The sequence below is a fragment of the Nesoenas mayeri genome, assembly GCF_963082525.1.
Source record: "Nesoenas mayeri genome assembly, chromosome: 17".
Classification (NCBI taxonomy): Eukaryota; Metazoa; Chordata; class Aves; order Columbiformes; family Columbidae; genus Nesoenas; species Nesoenas mayeri.
In genome coordinates, this window is record NC_137565.1 from 4,403,649 (window position 1) to 4,421,458 (window position 17,810).

General features: G+C 48.5%; 1 protein-coding gene across 2 annotated transcripts; it reads left to right on the plus strand.

The window, feature by feature from the left end:
* Positions 1 to 6,404: 6,404 nt before the first annotated feature.
* On the plus strand, positions 6,405 to 16,414 carry TMEM120B (transmembrane protein 120B; the record flags this gene model as incomplete). Of its 2 annotated transcripts, none has more annotated exons than XM_080355420.1 (12): positions 6,405 to 6,473; positions 8,127 to 8,245; positions 9,052 to 9,168; positions 10,049 to 10,108; positions 10,689 to 10,784; positions 11,750 to 11,839; positions 13,508 to 13,573; positions 14,508 to 14,569; positions 14,805 to 14,897; positions 15,236 to 15,300; positions 15,446 to 15,514; positions 16,301 to 16,414. In XM_080355420.1, the coding sequence occupies 12 exons, from the start codon at positions 6,405 to 6,407 to the stop codon at positions 16,412 to 16,414; spliced, it is 1,020 nt and encodes a 339-aa protein (XP_080211546.1). The 2 variants fall into 2 exon arrangements, with proteins under 2 accessions (XP_080211546.1, XP_080211547.1); XM_080355421.1 differs by having other exon boundaries at positions 15,239 to 15,300.
* Positions 16,415 to 17,810: the final 1,396 nt, after the last annotated feature.

The following is a 17,810-nucleotide window of genomic DNA, read 5'->3' on the forward strand; positions in this document are numbered from 1 at the left end:
GCTGTGTCCTGGGTTTGCAGGACACAGAGCTGTACATTGCTGGCTCACATCTGTCCTCCCCTTGCTGGGGGAGCAGAAGAGCTGAGCTACAGCTACGTGCACCCACCCCATGGCCATGACCTTCGAGCAGCTCATTGCCATGAAGAGAGGTCTCCTCACTACCCTGCCAAATAGGAGCATCAAGGTACCATCACCGCATCTGGCCGCTTCTTTAGCTTCAAAGTTAGGATTTAAAATCCCCAGGGAGGATTCCCAGCTGCGGGGACAGCCCCAGCACCCCACCATCTGCTCACTGTGCTCTCCGAGGCACAGCCTGCGCGGAGCACCCAGGGTGATGCAGGCCGGCAGGAGCCACCTTTGTTTGATGAATCCCCTTCCAAATCCACGACAGCAATGCCAGGTGTGTGTAAGTTATACCACAGTTGGTATCCACCACCCTGGGCGTTTTTAGTCACCTACTCGGAGGGCGTGGGGAGGCTGCAGCTCTCGGTGCTCACGGCTAGAGGCTGCTGCTCCCATGCAGCTCCGCCGCCGCTGCTGCGCTTGGGGATGAGGATCTGAACAGAATCCCAGACTATGCTCTCACTTCGGAGCTCTGTTTCCGGTCAAGCACAGCTTTATTTTGTACAGCCCTACGGGAAGCTGATTTTTTTCCCCTGACTCTTCACGGAACTTCAGAGCAATGCAATTTACCTACAACTATACTTCTTTACAGTAAGAGCGAGGTGGGAAATTCAACCGGCTGCAGAGAAGGGGCTGCTGGCTGCCCCAGGCAGCTCCCGCTTGTCACCGCATCCCGCTGTGTGACCTCGGCACCAGCCGTGCCCCTCAGCAGCGCCCTGCCTGACCCTCACCAAGGGGCCCCCGGGGGGATCACCCCTTGCACTGCCCCCGCCCCACGGCGCTGGGGTCCCACTGCTGTCACCCTCCGGAGGAGCCGACCCATCCCCGATCCCTCCTTGTCCCCCAGCTCCGAGCAGGATGCTCAGGGCACCTTTTGCTGCTTCTCCCCAGGGTGCCAGAGCAGCGATGGGGGTGAACGGTGGGGAAAGCCCACGTACTCGGTTTGCAAAACACCCTCAAGTCTGCCCCTGCCCACCCCCAGAGCCACCCCAGGGACACCCACCTGCGGGTGCCAGCGGGTGCTGCCGGCTGCAGGCAGGGTTGCCATAGCAACTCTGCCAAACTCCAGCGCGAAGCGTCATGGGAACGCAGCCAGAGCTGGAGGAGCGACCAGTATGGGCACGAAAAAACACCCCAAACCTCCTCCTTGGGTTTATTCCAAGTGTGAGCGTGACTGAAGGCGAACACTCCGTTTCCTGTGACACGCGTGAGGGTCACGGAGCAGGAGGAGACAACCCCGCTGCCCGGGAAATGAGGCGGAGAAGGAAAATGAGCTGGAGGAAGGAAGAAGTGCCCCACAAGGCGGTGTGGAAATGATGGAGGGAGATCTGTACCAATGCAAACACGGAGTTTCTGGTGCTGCATTAGATGAATTGGGAAGACAGGAGCTGGCAGTGAGCAGGGATGCGTTGATGCAGCCGGGTGGCTCTGCACCTCCCTAAACACATGGTCTAGGGGAGCTAGAGCTTGCTGACTCTCCTTTAAGCAGGAAAATCAGACAGAAAACTATGGAAGTTGACCAAGTTCGGAAATACTTAAACAAGAGGCAATATTTCCTGTTATTAAAAATGAGATGAAGATGTTCAGGAAGGATTTATCCACACAAACGCATTCTGTTTTGGGACAGAAGCTAAGACTCACGGAGACAATAGCTCCTGTGTTTTACCATGGCCAGTTGTACAGGACTGGAGCGGGGTCGGGTTTGTGGGGGAAATGAGAGAAACCCATGAGGGAGCAGGAAAGATGCTTATTGCAGCCCAAAAACTACAGCCTGAAATTACAACCAGAACTCGCCCTTTCTGCAAAGGGATTAATTATTTTGTGTATTTCAGCCCCTATATTGCACCACAGTTAACTGAGAATTTGCCTATTAAATTAATCAGCTCAGTTTCACTTGTTTAGTTTTAAACAGCAAGGGTTGTCTGAGGTTTTTGAACTGCAAGCCCAGATGAGGAATTGCCCAACCACAGCTTTTGCTAAGCAGAAGTTATAAACCTATTTAAAACTCAATATATCTTTGAAACCCTTCTAGATGGAATAAAGACCTTCATATAATTATTAGCTGTTTATCTCAGAAGAGGTCACGCCTGATTCCCATCCACAGTTTTCTTTGTCCAGGTACAACATCTGAATTATGATTAATTACTTTGTCCACCGTTATTACCGTTCTGTACAGAATTGCTCAGTGTAAGAGTACTCTTCTTTCTCACAAAAAAGGCAAAATTAGACCATCTTGACAAGATGCTGATGATATTTGCGGCTTTATCAGAAAGTTCTTTTGACTCACCGAATGCAAATTTCATGTAAAAAATGTCACTATGCTACCAGAGGAGTACAGAAAATTCTTGTAAAGGATGTCAGATATGCAGAATATGTAATTCAGCCAAAGCGTGCGGTATAAACCCAAAATGACTCAGAAATGCCCTAAACAACTCCTCTTCCTCTCCCAAGAGGAAGGCGCAACACTGAGGTCACTATGAAAAATAAAGTTGAAATCCAAGTTATGAGGAGAACTTGTTTTTTGCCTTGATTAGATGACCCTTTTTCTGGCCTTTCCAGCCAAAATTTGGCCCCAAATCTCTTTCTTTGATTTTTTTAACTGTTTTTTCTTTTTACTCTCACAAACAGTGGCCGCTGCCACCGAGGAGCAACCAGCAAAGCCGGGCAGTGATAGGGCTGTTGCTGTTGGTACCACTGTTGCTTCAGTTGTCTGCCATTTGATTACATTTATTAAGACTGAAAGGAAGCTGTTAAATCGGTGTCAATGATGCTTTAATTCAGCCCATTATGCTGCCAATACAATTTGCTGCAATGGACTTTGAGCTCTACACTTTCCAGTTCAGATGTACCAAAGAGCAAACCAAGCAATGCCCAGGAATGTGCCATTTGGGGAGCGAGATCCCATGGCATACAATGTGCCTTAATATTTTTCTGTTTAGAGAGTAAGATTTTTTAAAAATTAAATAAACCAAAAGGACCTCAGCATTCTACAACTGAAACCAATCATTTTCGCAATGAGACAGCTGCTCTGAGCTGAGTTTGCTCCCACAAAGCTTGGAGAATCACCCAAGTGAAATGCCCAAACCAAGGGAAAACTGTCAGAATCAATAATTTAAGTTTATTCTGGGAACTTTGTAGAATAAATAGAGATTAAAAAAAAAAACATTTAGAGAAACATATGTTGGAATTCTTTAAAGGTGAAGAATGTGACAACAACATACTGTGGAAGTAGGATGCTCAGATGTGTGTTTTATTGCTGCCATATTCATAAGAAAAGCCAGGGGAAGAGGTGGGAGGGTTTTGGACTCGGCCCAAGCGCGAGTTGGGTTTAGCTGGGCGAGCACAGAGTGGGTGCTGCGCTGAAGGAGCTTCCCCACCTCTCTGTTTTTACGGATTATTGTTAGCAGGATTTAGGAGGGACTGAAGTGACAGATTTGAGATGTAAACCTTTGGCTCAAGATGCAGCCTTGTGGGGAAGCATTTCTCTACAACTCTGCCCTCGGTTTTGCTAGGTGCAGCTCTCTCAATATAAAAACCATGCTGGTTTCATATCAAAGCAATCTAGAGTAGGAACCCTGGGCTATCTGAAGTGTTGAAGCATTTACACAGTCATGCAAAGTGAAATGCTGAAGTCCCTGAAGCTTATGAGACACCCTCTTCCCCTGAGTTTCTTTTGCTGCAGATTTACAGCTAATTGTTGCTCTAACTACCTGCAACAGGACTGTTCTCAGGTGGAGTTATGATGTTAATTAGTGAAGTTACCTACAGCTGAGAATAATTTATTGCACAACCGTGGAGCGCTTTGAAAGACCCTCAGTGTTGTTTTAGAAAACACAGATCACAGGATGAAGACAGATGCAGATAAATTTGGCCATACTGGAGCCTCACTTCAAGCCCTTAACCGAGGAATAAATCCAGATTACAAGATGAATCAGCAGTGCTAATTTCCAGCTGAAACATGTGCCAAGTATATTATTTATCGTGGCTTATTGTCTCCTGCTGTTAGAAGAGGGACTTACCCACATTGGTATTTTGTCCTTTCCAGTTTGCGCTGTGCTGGGAAGGGTCGGTATTTCCAGGACAGGGGAAAAGCATCTGAGGAAACAGCCCCAATTATCAGGAGAGAAAGGAATGAATGGAATCTGCATTCAGAATAGTCTGGAGGGCGAAGGAAAGGCGCTCACACGACTGTACGTATATAATGTGTCCTAGAACAACATTTAACACCAAAAGAACAGCCACTATTTCGCTGTGACCCCTAACTTGATTTAATAACTCATTTTTTGGATATGATTTCTGGTTGATGAGTTGGGGATTAACTAATGTAAAGGCAACACAAAGATTTTGTATTTGTATATTTGCTGTGCAAAGGCCTCAGAAGATCTCTGGCAGTAAAAGCCAGCTGTTCAAAAGCTGGAAGCCTAGATTTGCAAGACACTCAAGACAATAGAACGTGTTGTATATTATGTGATTTTTTATTTGATGACTCCTAACTCAGAAATTAGAGTCCCTTTAAAACTGACAGATCTAATGAAAGCCTGCAGTTTCCACTCTTAACAATTCTATACACTGTAGTAAACAAATTATCTCATTCTGGTTTTTTAAAATCACTCTTATCTTACCTTGCTTTGGTTTTATTCACAAAGATGTGATTGAAATAATGAGATTATACAAGCAGCCATAATCTCCCAGGAGGTGGAAAGAGATTACAGGTAATTCTGGAATCTTTCCTAACAGCACAACATTAAACACTGTTCAAACCAGCTGTATGGCCGGTCCTGCCACCCTCACATTATTTATATTTAATGAAAGTACTTTGTGTTACTGTTTTAAATAAACTGATCTCTTGAATAAATATTAATAATTAGCACGTCTCAGTTATAAGACTTGAAAGAAATATTTTGGGGCTATAATTACACACAGCCTCAATATGCATGAGAATTCCTTGTTAAGGGTGTAGGGAAGAGGTGGGAAAGTTTTGAATAAAGGTGCTGCCGGCACGGTTCTGAGTGGGAAATGCACATTTTAGGAGCCGCTCTGTGATAAACTGAGCTGAGACCACAGAGTAACTGCAAAGGGCTTATTTCACGTGAGAAGGGAAAATAACTCTGCTGATAGGGAGCACTCTCACCTTGTGGTGAACCAGAACGTTTCGGCAAACATCCAGTGCAGAATTAAAGCCCTGATCCCAGATGCGGTGCTTTTTCTGTCATCCACAGTCCTGCAGCCTCCCTGTAACATAAGGTCCCGTTACACAGGGTTGTGGATAAATGCAATAACATAACAAACACCTCTGACTTTTATACCATTAGTTTATTATTCTACTTCCAGATTACCAAGGTCTGCCACAACACCTGTGTTTGATCGCTGGACAACCACAGACCTCACTGGGGGAGCCGAAGGGACATTGCGATGTCCCTGTGGTTGGTGGCTGTTAAATCAGCACAAATCCCCAACCACGGCGGGTTCCGAGTAGGTTTATTTGGAAACCGAGCGCACGGGCAGCAGGTCACAGACTGCACTTCAGGTGTCCACCCACACACATGTGACAAGAACATAGGAAAAGGGAACAAAGCAAACAGGTATAACAGATCTAGAAAAGGAGGAGGGACAGTGTGCACGCCGAGGAGCGTCTATACACCAGATGTTTTTGGTTGGTTGTGCCAAACCCGAGGAAATGGCATCCTACAGATACTCCTCATAGGAAGCCAGCACCGCACTGTTGTTTTTAATCTGTCTCCTGTCCTTTTGTGTCACACCCGCCCCGTGTGCTGTGACTCTCACCTCGTCTCCAGCCACATGCCCGGGGGCCACCAGGCCCCGCGCCCCGTTCGCCAGTCCTGCCGCCCAGGGGGTTATTATTATCACAACAATAAAAAGGAGCAGGAATACGCCTGGTCGTTGTATGTTCCTGCCATTCCCGGTCAGCTGTGCCCACGCAGCCCCGGTGCGCGGTCACCTCACCGGCAGGTCCCTCCGAGGGGACGGTCCCCGCCAGCGCCACACGGGGGTGTGTGTGTTGGGGGGGTATCTATTTATCTATTACGAACAGAGCAACGAAGGTCCCGGAGCGATGCGGGGGAACACCCGGCGTGCCCGATCTCCGCCGCTCCTCATGGGGGCGTGGCGAGCGGCTCGCGCCCCCGCGCCATGACGTCAGGTGCGCACGTGGCCCCCGGTTGCGGGCTCGCGCCGCCGGTCCGAGCTCGCGGCCGCCCGGTGCGGCCCCTTCCGAGCTCCACCCTTTCATCCCCCGCCCCATCATCTCCCGCATCCGCGCCATGAGGCTGCAGCCGGAGCGGTGCCGAGGCGAGTGGCGGGAGCTGGAGGAGGAGTTCCGGCAGCTGCAGGTGAGGTTGTGCGGTGCGGGATCACCGGGACTCGCCCCGGCGTGGCATCCGGTGCCTTCGCCGGTTTTGCTTTTGCCGGCCCCGCTTTTGCCGGCTCCGCTCCCGCAGAGCCCCCTCCCAGCCTGCGGCAGCGCGCCCTGGGCGCGCTGCCGCAGGCTGGGAGGGGGCTCTGCGGGAGCGGGGCCGGTACCGCCGCGGTTCCCCCTCTTGCAGGGGTGCGGAGGCTCATCCCCTCCTCGCTGCGCACAGGAGAGGCCACGGGTGGGTTGTGCCCGGCAGGGCCACGCGTGCACGGAGCCTTTGCTGCAGGCCCGGGGTGCACGCACGGAGCCCAGAAACACCGGTGTGCGCGGGTGCAGGTGCTGCGGGCACACGGGACATCCCAGGGCAAAGCGCGGCCGTGCCCCGAGTGTGGCTGATGGGGCACACGGTGCCCTGGTGGAAAAGAGGGACCGGGTGTTTTGATGCCCAAGGAGCGGTGCAGGTGATGCCTGTGCTGCAAGCAGCACCTGGCCAGGGTTTAATTCCTGAGGTGGGATGGGAGAGACTCCAGTGCTGTTTATCTCCCTTGCAAGAGCACGTTGAGGGACGGAAAGACCTTGAAGCAGGAGCTGAGAGCTGCTTCTGGAAGTGGTTTTACCCCCAGAAACCTTCCCTATATGTCATCAATGCCGCGCCTGCACGCATGCTTTAAATCTCCTAGCTGGTTTTAAAACACCACCGGCTGTTCTTGCTCTGCGTGGCTGTTAGCCTCTTTTAGGCTATTAAACAGAATGTGCACTGCAAAAAAAAGGCGTGATTTCCAAATTTAGCTTGTTGTCTTAATTAAAAGTCAGTTCAGGTTGTGGGCTTGTTAACAGAAGGAAAGGTGGTGGGTGGGCTTGGGGGGGGATCACCAACTGCTGTGGTTTTGTTGATCACTTGTTTGCAGTGAATTCTGCATGCACTGACTGGCCTTCTTGCAGGGTGAGATGCTGAAGTCTGACCTAAACCACAGCAAAATGTCAGTGACTTATCCCTGCCTCAGTTTCTGTAAAAGGAAAGTAGAAATGCTTCTAGGTGCTGGTGGCACAAGGTATCGTTGCCCAGTGGGGCAACTGTAGAGGTGAAAAGTTGGGATAATGTCCATTATCTGAAGCTTCAGGGCTCACAAGCAGAGTTTCTTGTAGTTGCGTTGTAGGTTCTGGGTCAGGGGCTGTGTCCTCCTGCACAGGAGAACCTTGGACTCTGGTCGTAGCTCTTGCCCCTGACGTGCTGGGTGGCTGGTGCTACTTGGGGCTGCACTTGTATTTGAGGAGCTCTGATCTGTGGGGCTTCAAAGGGGCTGATGCTGCCGCACAGCAGCACCGGGCATCCCTTGGGGCCGTGGGGACATCCAGGTTTGTAGAGCAATTCTAAGCAGTCGCATCTGTGGGGTTTTGTAGTTCGAGTTGCCAGGGCAGGGCCTCACCTCTGGAACAGCAGCTTCATTAATGTGTTTAAGCCGTGTTGGATCGGTGCTGGTTCGATGTCGCCCTTTCCTTGGTTGTTTGCAGGGGTCCCTGTTGACTCCCAAAACCCAGGGTTTTGCTTGCTCACTTCTCAGGTGAGGACGAAATGCAATATGTGACCTAGAAGAGCTCTTCATGCCCATCGTCTTCTCTTCTCCTGCAGGAAACGCACAAAGTTTACAGGCAGAAACTGGAGGAGGTGACCAGCTTGCAGACGGCCTGCAGCACGTCCATACAGCGGCAGAAGAAGACGCTCAGGGAGCTGAAGCACAACCTGCAACGGTAACGGGAGACCTGGGGGGTGGAGGAGGTGGGGTGTGTTGTTTCTCCTTCCCAAACAGCTGAAATACTTGGATTTTTAGCGTTTTAATACACAGTCTGTGCCACAGTGGTAATTTTGCTCCATATTACTCTTGAGTCACCTCAGTTTGTCACAGCCCAATAAAATGTTTGTAACCCCATGAGAGATGGAGTCCTGTCGATAAGGAAGGTCCCGGAGGGAGCCTGTGTGGCTCTGCATCCTTGCAGCAGGTCCCGTATGCTGCAGGACCAAACAGCCTTTGGCCCATATGTTCTGCTTGCTGAGCAGAGCTTTGCCCCGTAAGCTGCACTGGAGGAGCAGCATCAATCCTTGAACCTGAAGGTGTAACTTGCTGCTGCTTTGGTTTACAGGAGGGAACTGATCCCCGGGAGCCACAGGTTAAATTCCGTGTATGCAGGTCTGAAAACACCACCTCCACCACCACGGGTTGCTAACGCCGCTGTGCTCCGCTCTGTTTTACATTAATTGGTAAAACCACAGTTTGGTAAATCATCATCTGTGTGTGGTGTTACGTCCTGAAATACTTCATGCCTGAAAAGAGCAGCTGATTTATAAATCAGCTGGTTGAAATAACCTACAATGGCATAAACCAGGCAGTGAAATAAAATCATGGTAAGACAAATGATACAGCAGGAATACAGGAGCGACGTGCAGAGTGTCACCGACTCGTGCTTTTTAACAGCACGTGCTTTATGATAACATTATTTTCCTTTAAATAAAAAGGTAAAAACATGAACAGGAATATCTCGGTCTGTTGTTCTTGCAGGTGCAAGCCCAGAGCGAGTCCTGAGGAGTTTGCTCTCATTCAGGAGATCAGCACCCAGATCAAGGAGAGGCAAAATGCCTTTTTTGACATGGAAGCCTACTTGCCAAAGAAGAACGGGTACGTGCTCCACCGGACGGGCACGCGCGCTGCGGGAAAGCTGGGTTTCCTAAGGTGTTCAAGCAGTGATGTTCTCAAAGGATAGTGTTGAATGTAGAACAAATACATGTAAAACTGGATTTGTCATAAAGCTCTTGCCGAGCTGCTGTCTCAGTTGTACAAAGAATTCATTAGCACCTCCCTTATGAGGAAAGGCTGAGAGAGCTGGGGCTCTTGAGCTTGGAGAAGAGGAGACTGAGGGGTGACCTCATTAATGTTTACAGATATATAAAGGGTGAGTGTCAGGAGGATGGAGCCAGGCTCTTCTCGGTGACAACCGGTGACAGGACAAGGGGTGATGGGTGCAAACTGGAACACAGGAGGTTCCACTTAAATATGAGAAGCAACTTCTCCATGGTGAGGGTGTCAGAGCCTGGCCCAGGCTGCCCAGGGGGTTGTGGAGTCTCCTTCTGTGCAGACATTCCAACCCGCCTGGACACCTTCCTGTGTAACCTCATCTGGGTGTTCCTGCTCCATGGGGGGATTGCACTGGATGAGCTGCAGCCCCTCAGAAGTTTCTATCAGAAGCTTTTCTTCCAATTTCTCCCTGTTATTTTTGGTTTTGCACGGTGCATGCTACACATCTTGCCCTTAGACCGTAGCACAGAAAAGGAACCAGGAAAATAAACCTTTTCTCTCACTTCTCGGAAATACTGACCATTTTTTTAAGTCTAGTTGTTTAAATCCTTTTCTGTAGTCTTATCTCTCCAGTTTGCCCTAATTAAGAACCTACAGCAAACATGGTTTTGGCAGATGGTCTCTCCAGCTCTGATTTGTGTCATCCTGTGGTGTTCCAATAAAACAGACTTTTTGGGTCTGCTCCTGGTTTTTTGTCTTCCAGCTTGTACTTGAACCTGGTGCTGGGAAATGTGAATGTAACTCTCCTGAGTAACCAAGCAAAGTAAGTGAGCGCTTCCATCCGTGTGATTTTGGGGTTCTTTGGGGCCAGCTGTGGATATGGGATGAAGTCCAGGGGTGGGAATGGTTTTCTCATGGATCTGATGATGATGGAATGTTGAGGGTGGGTGTCAGACTGGGACACGGGGCCAAGCAAACACTTCGTGAGCTCTGATAGATTCTATCCATCGTTTGCTTTTAAGCCCAGCCTATTGCCTTAATTGTAAGGTGTTTGGTTTTTTTTTTTCCAATGAAAAATGGCGTTGTGATTTCTAGGCATACAGGGCTCCAGAAAATGTAGACTTTTTTAAAGTTTATTGTGCCAGCCAGAAACCAGCTCTTGTGGATTTAAACCATTGAGCTGCCTTGCAGTGTAATGGCCCTGCAGATGGACCCTGTAGGTGAAGCTCTGCCTTTCACCTCTGTATGCTGCTTCTCTAAATGCTTCAAGTAAAACCTCTCTCTGGCCTTGGCAAGTAGATTTATATCCCGTTTGAAAAAAACTGAAGCAATGTTCCAATTAAACACCATTTAGCATCTGTGTGAGGCGTGAGGCTTCCCACTGGGTGGCTGTTTCCTTCCAGGTTTGCCTACAAGGATGAATATGAGAAGTTCAAGCTTTATCTGACAATAATCTTGTTACTCGGGGCCATCGCCTGCAGGTTTTTTCTCCACTACAGGTAAGGCTGTGTTTTCACTCCTGCCATGAGATGGTGTTTAGGCTTTGAGCAGTGGTGCTGCCCCAGCAGGAAGCACAACTGTCGCTTCTGCACCGGTTCTTCACACCAGCAGCACCTGCATTTTTGGTATTTCCTTTTCCTTGTTTAACTTTTTTGAAGTATCTTGTAACTATGAGAAGTCCAACATTGTGTTTCCTGATCTGGCATCCTGCTGTGCTTGGGAACAAGCAGTTGATTTGGCCTGCGGGTTGTCCCAGGCAGGGACCTGCCCCGTGCTGCAGCTCTGGGATTGCAAAGGCAACAAGAGGGTTTCTATGGAATGGTTAGACCCAAAGTGTTATCTCTAGCTTGTGATAAAGTGTCTGAGCACCAACAAGCTTCCACTATTCAGTTTTGCTTGAAAAGCATGAAGGTGTTGGAGCCGGGCACTTCCCCTGAAGTCTGTGTGGGTCTGGGTGAATGCAGGATCATATGAAGGACGATGCTGCTGTATGCAGAGGCTGTCCCGAATCCCCTTGGCTTCAGGGCTTTGCAAATGACAGAACAAAAACATATCTTTTTTTACCCCCAGAGTGTTGTGCTCTTCTGCTCTTTAAGTTGATTGGATTTGTATAGGTCTCAAGGAATCTCCTCATTGAATTAGCCTGGACATGCCTCTCTAAATTGGATCATCTGCTGCTTCCATGGTGCTTTCTCTCCTTCAGAGGAGTTTAATGTCGTGTCTGGGTACCTGCTGATCAGCGCACAATCTGCAGCGTTGTGTTTCCAGAGGAAGGGGCTCGGCGGTGCCGCTCTGTGTGCGGTTCTGCCCGTGGGTTAGAGATGCTTAGGCCTGGCTTTGTGTCCCTGGCCTCACTTGGGCAGGGTTTTGTTCACTCAAGGGGAGGGAGGAAAAACATTCTCTGAATGTGTCTTTATAATTAACAGGATTTCTTTTTCTGTGATTTATTTTTTCTGTTTGCCAGGGTGACAGATGAAGTGTTTAACTTCCTGTTAGTGTGGTATTACTGCACACTGACGATACGGGAAAGCATTCTCATTAGCAATGGCTCCAGGTACCGTGTCACCTGCAAAAACTCCTTAAAGCATGAAATGTCCTTAAAAGCAAAACAAGAAACAGAAGTGAACTCCGCTTGGCACTGAAACCCAGCAAATCCAAGATCCCGATGCCTCTGCACGATCTGTTGTCTCTGTCCCCCTCCCTGGTCACTTCCAAGGGCAGATGTGGCCACCTGAGGTTTGAGGAGGGAGAAGATGCAGTTCCTAAAAGTCCATAAGTTCTTGGTCCAAAGCATTGGATGTTTTTGGTAGCCATGGGTTAGTTGTAGATGTGATCTGGGGTGTAAAAGTGTGTTTTAGGTGAAAAGACCAAGCCGAGGTACCAGCTCTACACCCTGTGGTTAGCATGGCCATCCCACAGGCTGCTGCTGTGTGTCCTGAAGCATTTGAGTAAATTACAGTCATATTGAGGGAAAGCTGGCGGTGGGGAGATAATTGTAGAGAGAGCTGGGAACACAAGTGAGCCCTGGGAGAAGTTAACTGGAAGGTGATCCTCACTGCAGTCCCTCAGTTCTTTACACACCCTTAGCGGGGTGGGGAGGTCCTGCTGGTGAGTCGTTCCTGGACTATCTCCCTTGGGTCTGGGTCAAGAAGTTGCTGGAGTTTGCATTTGTGTAACTGAACCTGGAGTCTGGTGTTGGATTTTAGCAATAACCCGATGGCTGCGTGTCCCCAGTTTTCATCACCCAGACAGGCTGGCGCAGGGAGACTGCAGCAATCGCCGCATCTCTTCCCACGTGCATTGGTTGGTGGCTGCTGCTGCAATGTGTGCAGCTCCCTGTTGCGTTAATCAATTGGGCTCTAACTTGTCTTGTTTGCCACCTTTTGAGGAGCCAGCATCCTGTTAGCCCAGCGAATCTAATGATGTAAAAACGGGCTGATTTCTGGTTGCTGCTGGAGGACGCAGTTCCCAGCGCTGGTGTGGGCAGCAGGGATGAAGCCATTGCTTCTGCAAGCATGGCTGTCCCCAGGGCTGCGGGTGGGGGGTCCCATTTTGGGGTGCTTTCCAGAGATGGGGCATTGCTGCGGGGCCAGAGATGAAGACCTAAAAACAAAACATGAGGATGTAAAGTTGGTCACAGTGACTTGGGTGCTGTCTTGTCTTAGAGCTCACACAGCTTCGGTTGGAAATGCCCTGAATTAACCTATTGTGTCGGCGTAGTTTCCATAGCAGTGCTATCCGTGGCCACTTCACTTCTTAATTCTGCCTCGCTACAGCCTGTGCTCGCTTTGCTGTGATTTTTCTGAGCTTTCTGCAGCATTCTTATCTGAAAGAAACAGCCACCTCATAGGAAGGACTTAGAAATGTCACCTATTTGCATGGCATTGGAAAGTAAAACGGTGTGTGGGCTGAACCTTGTGCGTCGTTAGTCACCACGGTACCTCGTGCTGTGGGAACCGCTGCTTCTTGCTGTGCTGGGAGCTTGTGGGAACATGTGAGATGTGTCCTGGTCCTGGGACCCCCTTCTCAGCTGTGGATTCCTGCCCCAGCTAAGCTGTATTGCCAGGATGGTGCTCCACACACCCCTTTTGCTTGAGCTGGGCTATTTTGTTCCCCATCCTTTCCCTTCTCCCAAGTCAGGATAATTTTTTGTCTGTAAAGCCTGAACTTGTGACGCTAAACCCCATGTTTCTCATCTAACTGGCGCGTTTTTTCTGTTCAGGATCAAAGGCTGGTGGGTGTCTCATCACTACGTCTCCACGTTCCTGTCTGGAGTGATGTTAACGTGGTGAGTCTGATCTCGCCCGCTCAAGGTGCTTCCAGCCTGTTTCATGCTGTTCGCATCATTTATTTAAACCCAGTGTGACCATGAAGCTGTGGCCACACAGGCACATGGTGGAGTGTCAGAGATAAAGTTTGTCTGATGTTGCACATGTTTTCAATGATAAATACAACACTGCAAGTTTATATTTACATTGCTGATTAAAAAAAAAAACAGAAGGAAAAAAGCAAAACCCTAAGCTGTAGTTGTGCCGATAGCAGCAAAATATCTGCAAGTCTCCTGATTTCTGTCTCTGTTTAACCGAGCAAACAAGCGGCACTTTACTTTAGAGGGAGGACACCACAAAATGAATCTGTTTGGTGCCTTTACTGGACCCATATTCCAGAGTATAAAGCCAAAAAGGCAAATTACTTTCCAATGGGTGGTGGCATTGGTCAAAGAACACGATGGTGCGCCCCACGTGTGGCCCCTGCGTAACCCATCTCAACTTTGGCATGAACTGATTAGTTAATAATTAATTTATAAACAAAACAAAACAAAAAAACCAACAAATGTTTCTACTCCTGAATGTGTAAGGGGGTGACGCAGTGGCTGGAGCAGAAGGTCCCCTGTCTGTCCTTACCCTTAGGATAAGGAGCCCAACCACCCCCTTCTCCACACTCAGGCTCCCGATCAGCTTTGATCGCTGCCTGGGGAAAACTGCAAAAAGCAAATGAATAAGAGGGGCAGCCTTTATACAGACTTGAGAGGGCAAACCTAATCAATCTGCGTTGTGACGTGCGGTGTAGGATCCTCTCTGGGCCCCCGCTGGGTGCAGCGGGCTGGGTACCAGCTGCTCGCTTCGCTTGCTAATGGGATCCGGCTTGGCGGGGAAGGGGACGGGCACTGTGTCATATGCTTTTCATCAAACAAATGGACCTCCTTTGTGTTTTGCTTTCAGGCCAGATGGACTCATGTACCAAATGTTTCGCAGTCAATTTTTAGCGTTTTCAATATTTCAGAGTGAGTATCTCTCCTACGTTGTTACTTCACGGGATAAAATAGTTTTGTATCATACAAGCTTAGAAGAAAACACTTCTGCTGGCTAAATACAGGAGTATTAAACTCTAAAAATGTAAAGATAGTGTACAAATATAATAATGGAATGCTGTTGGATTAAATGTTATTAAAATAGTTTGTTACGTTTATCGTGCTTCTGAATAGCCAATGCAATGATGTTTTCTTTCTCTTTCTCCAGGTTGTGTTCAATTCCTACAGTATTATTATCAAAGGGGCTGCCTCTATAGACTCCGTGCTTTAGGGGAGAGAAACCACTTGGACCTTACAGTGGGTGAGGTTTTCTGTGACACTTTCTGTGTGAGGTCCTTGCCCAGGTTGTGGCTGCAGTGATGGGGCGAGGGCTGCAGAGCTGCCACCTGCTGCCCTGTCCTGAGGCAGCGGCACAGGCTCTGATCCCCATCCCCAGTCCTCTGATCTCCCTCAGCTCTTGGCAGGGTTAAGATGAAGCTTTCATCCTCATCTTCATCCCCCTCCCATTACCAGACTTTCAAAAGTCTGTATTTTAAATGTGTTGGTTATTGCGGAGTGGGTGGTGGTCTGGGTGGGATGGGCTGCAGCTCCGGCCCTGGCGCTTCTGTGCTCACCTGCTGGCTCTTTGAACATTTCCAGAAGGATTCCAGTCCTGGATGTGGCGAGGGCTGACGTTTCTCCTCCCCTTCTTGTTCTTCGGGCACGTAAGTTGAGTGATCCCATTCCGCCCTCTGTGGCTGTTGCAGCGCCATAAGAAGGTGCTTTGGATCAAAGGCACCTGTGGCAAATGTTTCTAAATTTACAAGCAATGAAATAGCTTTTTATTTTTATTTTGTTAATTATTTTTAGTTCTGGCAGCTGTATAATGCAATCACACTTTTCGGATTGTCGAGGCATAAGGAGTGCAAAGAATGGCAGGTGGGTGTTGGTTCTGTTCACAAAACACACGGGGCGGGGGGAGAGGGGGTGATTGGTTACATTCTTAAAGATATTTGGGCATCTGACCCCATCTAAATATCTCAGAATGTACAAGAGAACTCAAAATAAGTGGGGAAACTTGCACCCATGAGTCACCACGCATACAAAAATATGATGCAAAAAAACAATGGCAGTGGATCACTTAAAAAATATACTATCCCCTTTATTGCCCCACTTTTAGGGATTCTTCCATTTTTTCTTAGTTGCTGTCACCCATCAAACATGTCTATCAGTCTTCCAGGTGTACAACTGCTCCTGTAAATCCAGATTGCACCATATCGCGTGTGGTGGTGCAGATAACCTGATGTTGGTCAGATCTTGCTGTAGCTGGTGCACTCACTTTGTTCACTGGCTTAATGGAACACAGCGATGGGTCATTTCCCCACAGCTGGGCCACTGCTGGTTGATGAAAGTGTTTGTAACACAATGTTAATCTGTTGGATTGGACTTAATGGTTTGATTTTACTGCCTGGTAGAGTCCACCAATGTTGAGTGTAATCCATGTTGTAATATTGAAAAGTAGTAAATGCTACTTAAATGATCGTGATAAGAATATCCTCGATATTAGCCCACACAGCTGGATGTGTGTTTGGCTCCAATCTCTCCTCACATGTTAACAGATCCCTGGATTTGCCACCCAAGCCCCATCAGCTTTCACTTAACCGTGGCCCAAGCAACACCCCCCACCTCTCACCTTTCCTTTTCCTCCTCCTCTGCCCCTCTCAGGTTTTCGTGTTGGCGTTCACGTTTTTGCTGCTGTTCCTCGGGAACTTCCTCACGACTCTCAAAGTGGTGCACACTAAACTCCAGAAGAACAAAGACAAAACGAAGAAGCTGTGAAGCCCCCTCCCCAGCGCGGGCTTTGGGACAGATCGCGCTCCAGACCCCAGCTGAGCCGGGGACGGGCTCGCAGGGACTCGTCCGTCCCCGTTTTGGCGAAGGATACGGACTCTGCCAGCACAGACTCAGTATTACGCAAGCATGGCTCTGCAGTCCTGCTCTTTACGTATATTTAATACACAGTGTGTTTGCTTTCTTTTTTCCTGTATATAGAGCAGCATGCGCCTGCCCAGCGAAGCGCCAGCATTGGGAGAATGTGTGATCTACTGTAATTCCAATTCTGGAATGATATTTAACACTTTCCAATTTTATTATTTAAATTCTGGGTACTGGACTTGCGAAGGTTCACGGACCCTCCAGGTTGGTCAGTAATACAGACTGAATGCTGTTTTTTAAAGGCATTTGCTTAGACATATTTTCAGTGGCAATACTAACCTGTGTGTACTGTGAAAAAAATGCCCATCTTTGTACCATACTGCTGCTATATACACTTTAAAAAAAGCTATTTAAAGAAGAGAAATCTTCTTTTGGAAACAAAATCAAGCAAGCAAAACCAGCTGTGAAAAGGCAGGGAACTCTGCTATCCTTCTAGGGAGACCAGGTCATCTGTCCAGGCCTGGAAAAGACACAAAATAAACCATTCAATACACACCTGCTTCAGTCCCTTGCTAATACCAAACACACTGCCCTTCAGGTTGGTTTGAGATGCCGTTTTTCCTTGAAATGGCCTTGATCAGTGGCAATAAGTGCAGTTGTGCTTTTCTGTTTTCAGTGTTTTTTGCTCCCAGTGCCGTTCTGGAACGGGGAGGACAGACTGAGCAGAAATGGTAAATACTTCCTTTAGATGCTGCGCTTGCGTCGATAAATAAGAGAATCTTGAACACTCATTCGGGAGGATGGCAGAGGACACATCCCAGCTCCCATCCTGCGTAATGCCTTGTGCTGCTTGAACTTCAGCGTATTCAAATAAGCTTGTTTTGGGTGCTGGAACATTGTACCTCAGGCACCACTGAGAGCTGCGTTAGGCGGCGTCTTTCCCATCGGCCAAGGTTTCCTGTGAGCTTGCACAAGCCCAAATTGGGCACACGCTTTGGCAGAACATGCGCCGAAGTGATGCCCTTCTCCCACTAAACGTGTGTATGAAGAATTATATATGCACTACAGACTTGAAATTGTTTCATCAGTTCTGTTGCTGCGAGGCCGGCAAAATTATCTTTAGTGTCGCCGTCCTGTGGGCATGAGCAATAAATTGCAATTTGCATATTTTGAGCAACTTTCACACTAGCTGGGCTGGATCTTGCTGTGGTTTGACTTTTGCACAGCCTGTGAGGTTGGGTTTTCATCCTTTGAGCTCTCTGCTTATGAAATGCACATTGTTTTATTTTGAGAGGGATGC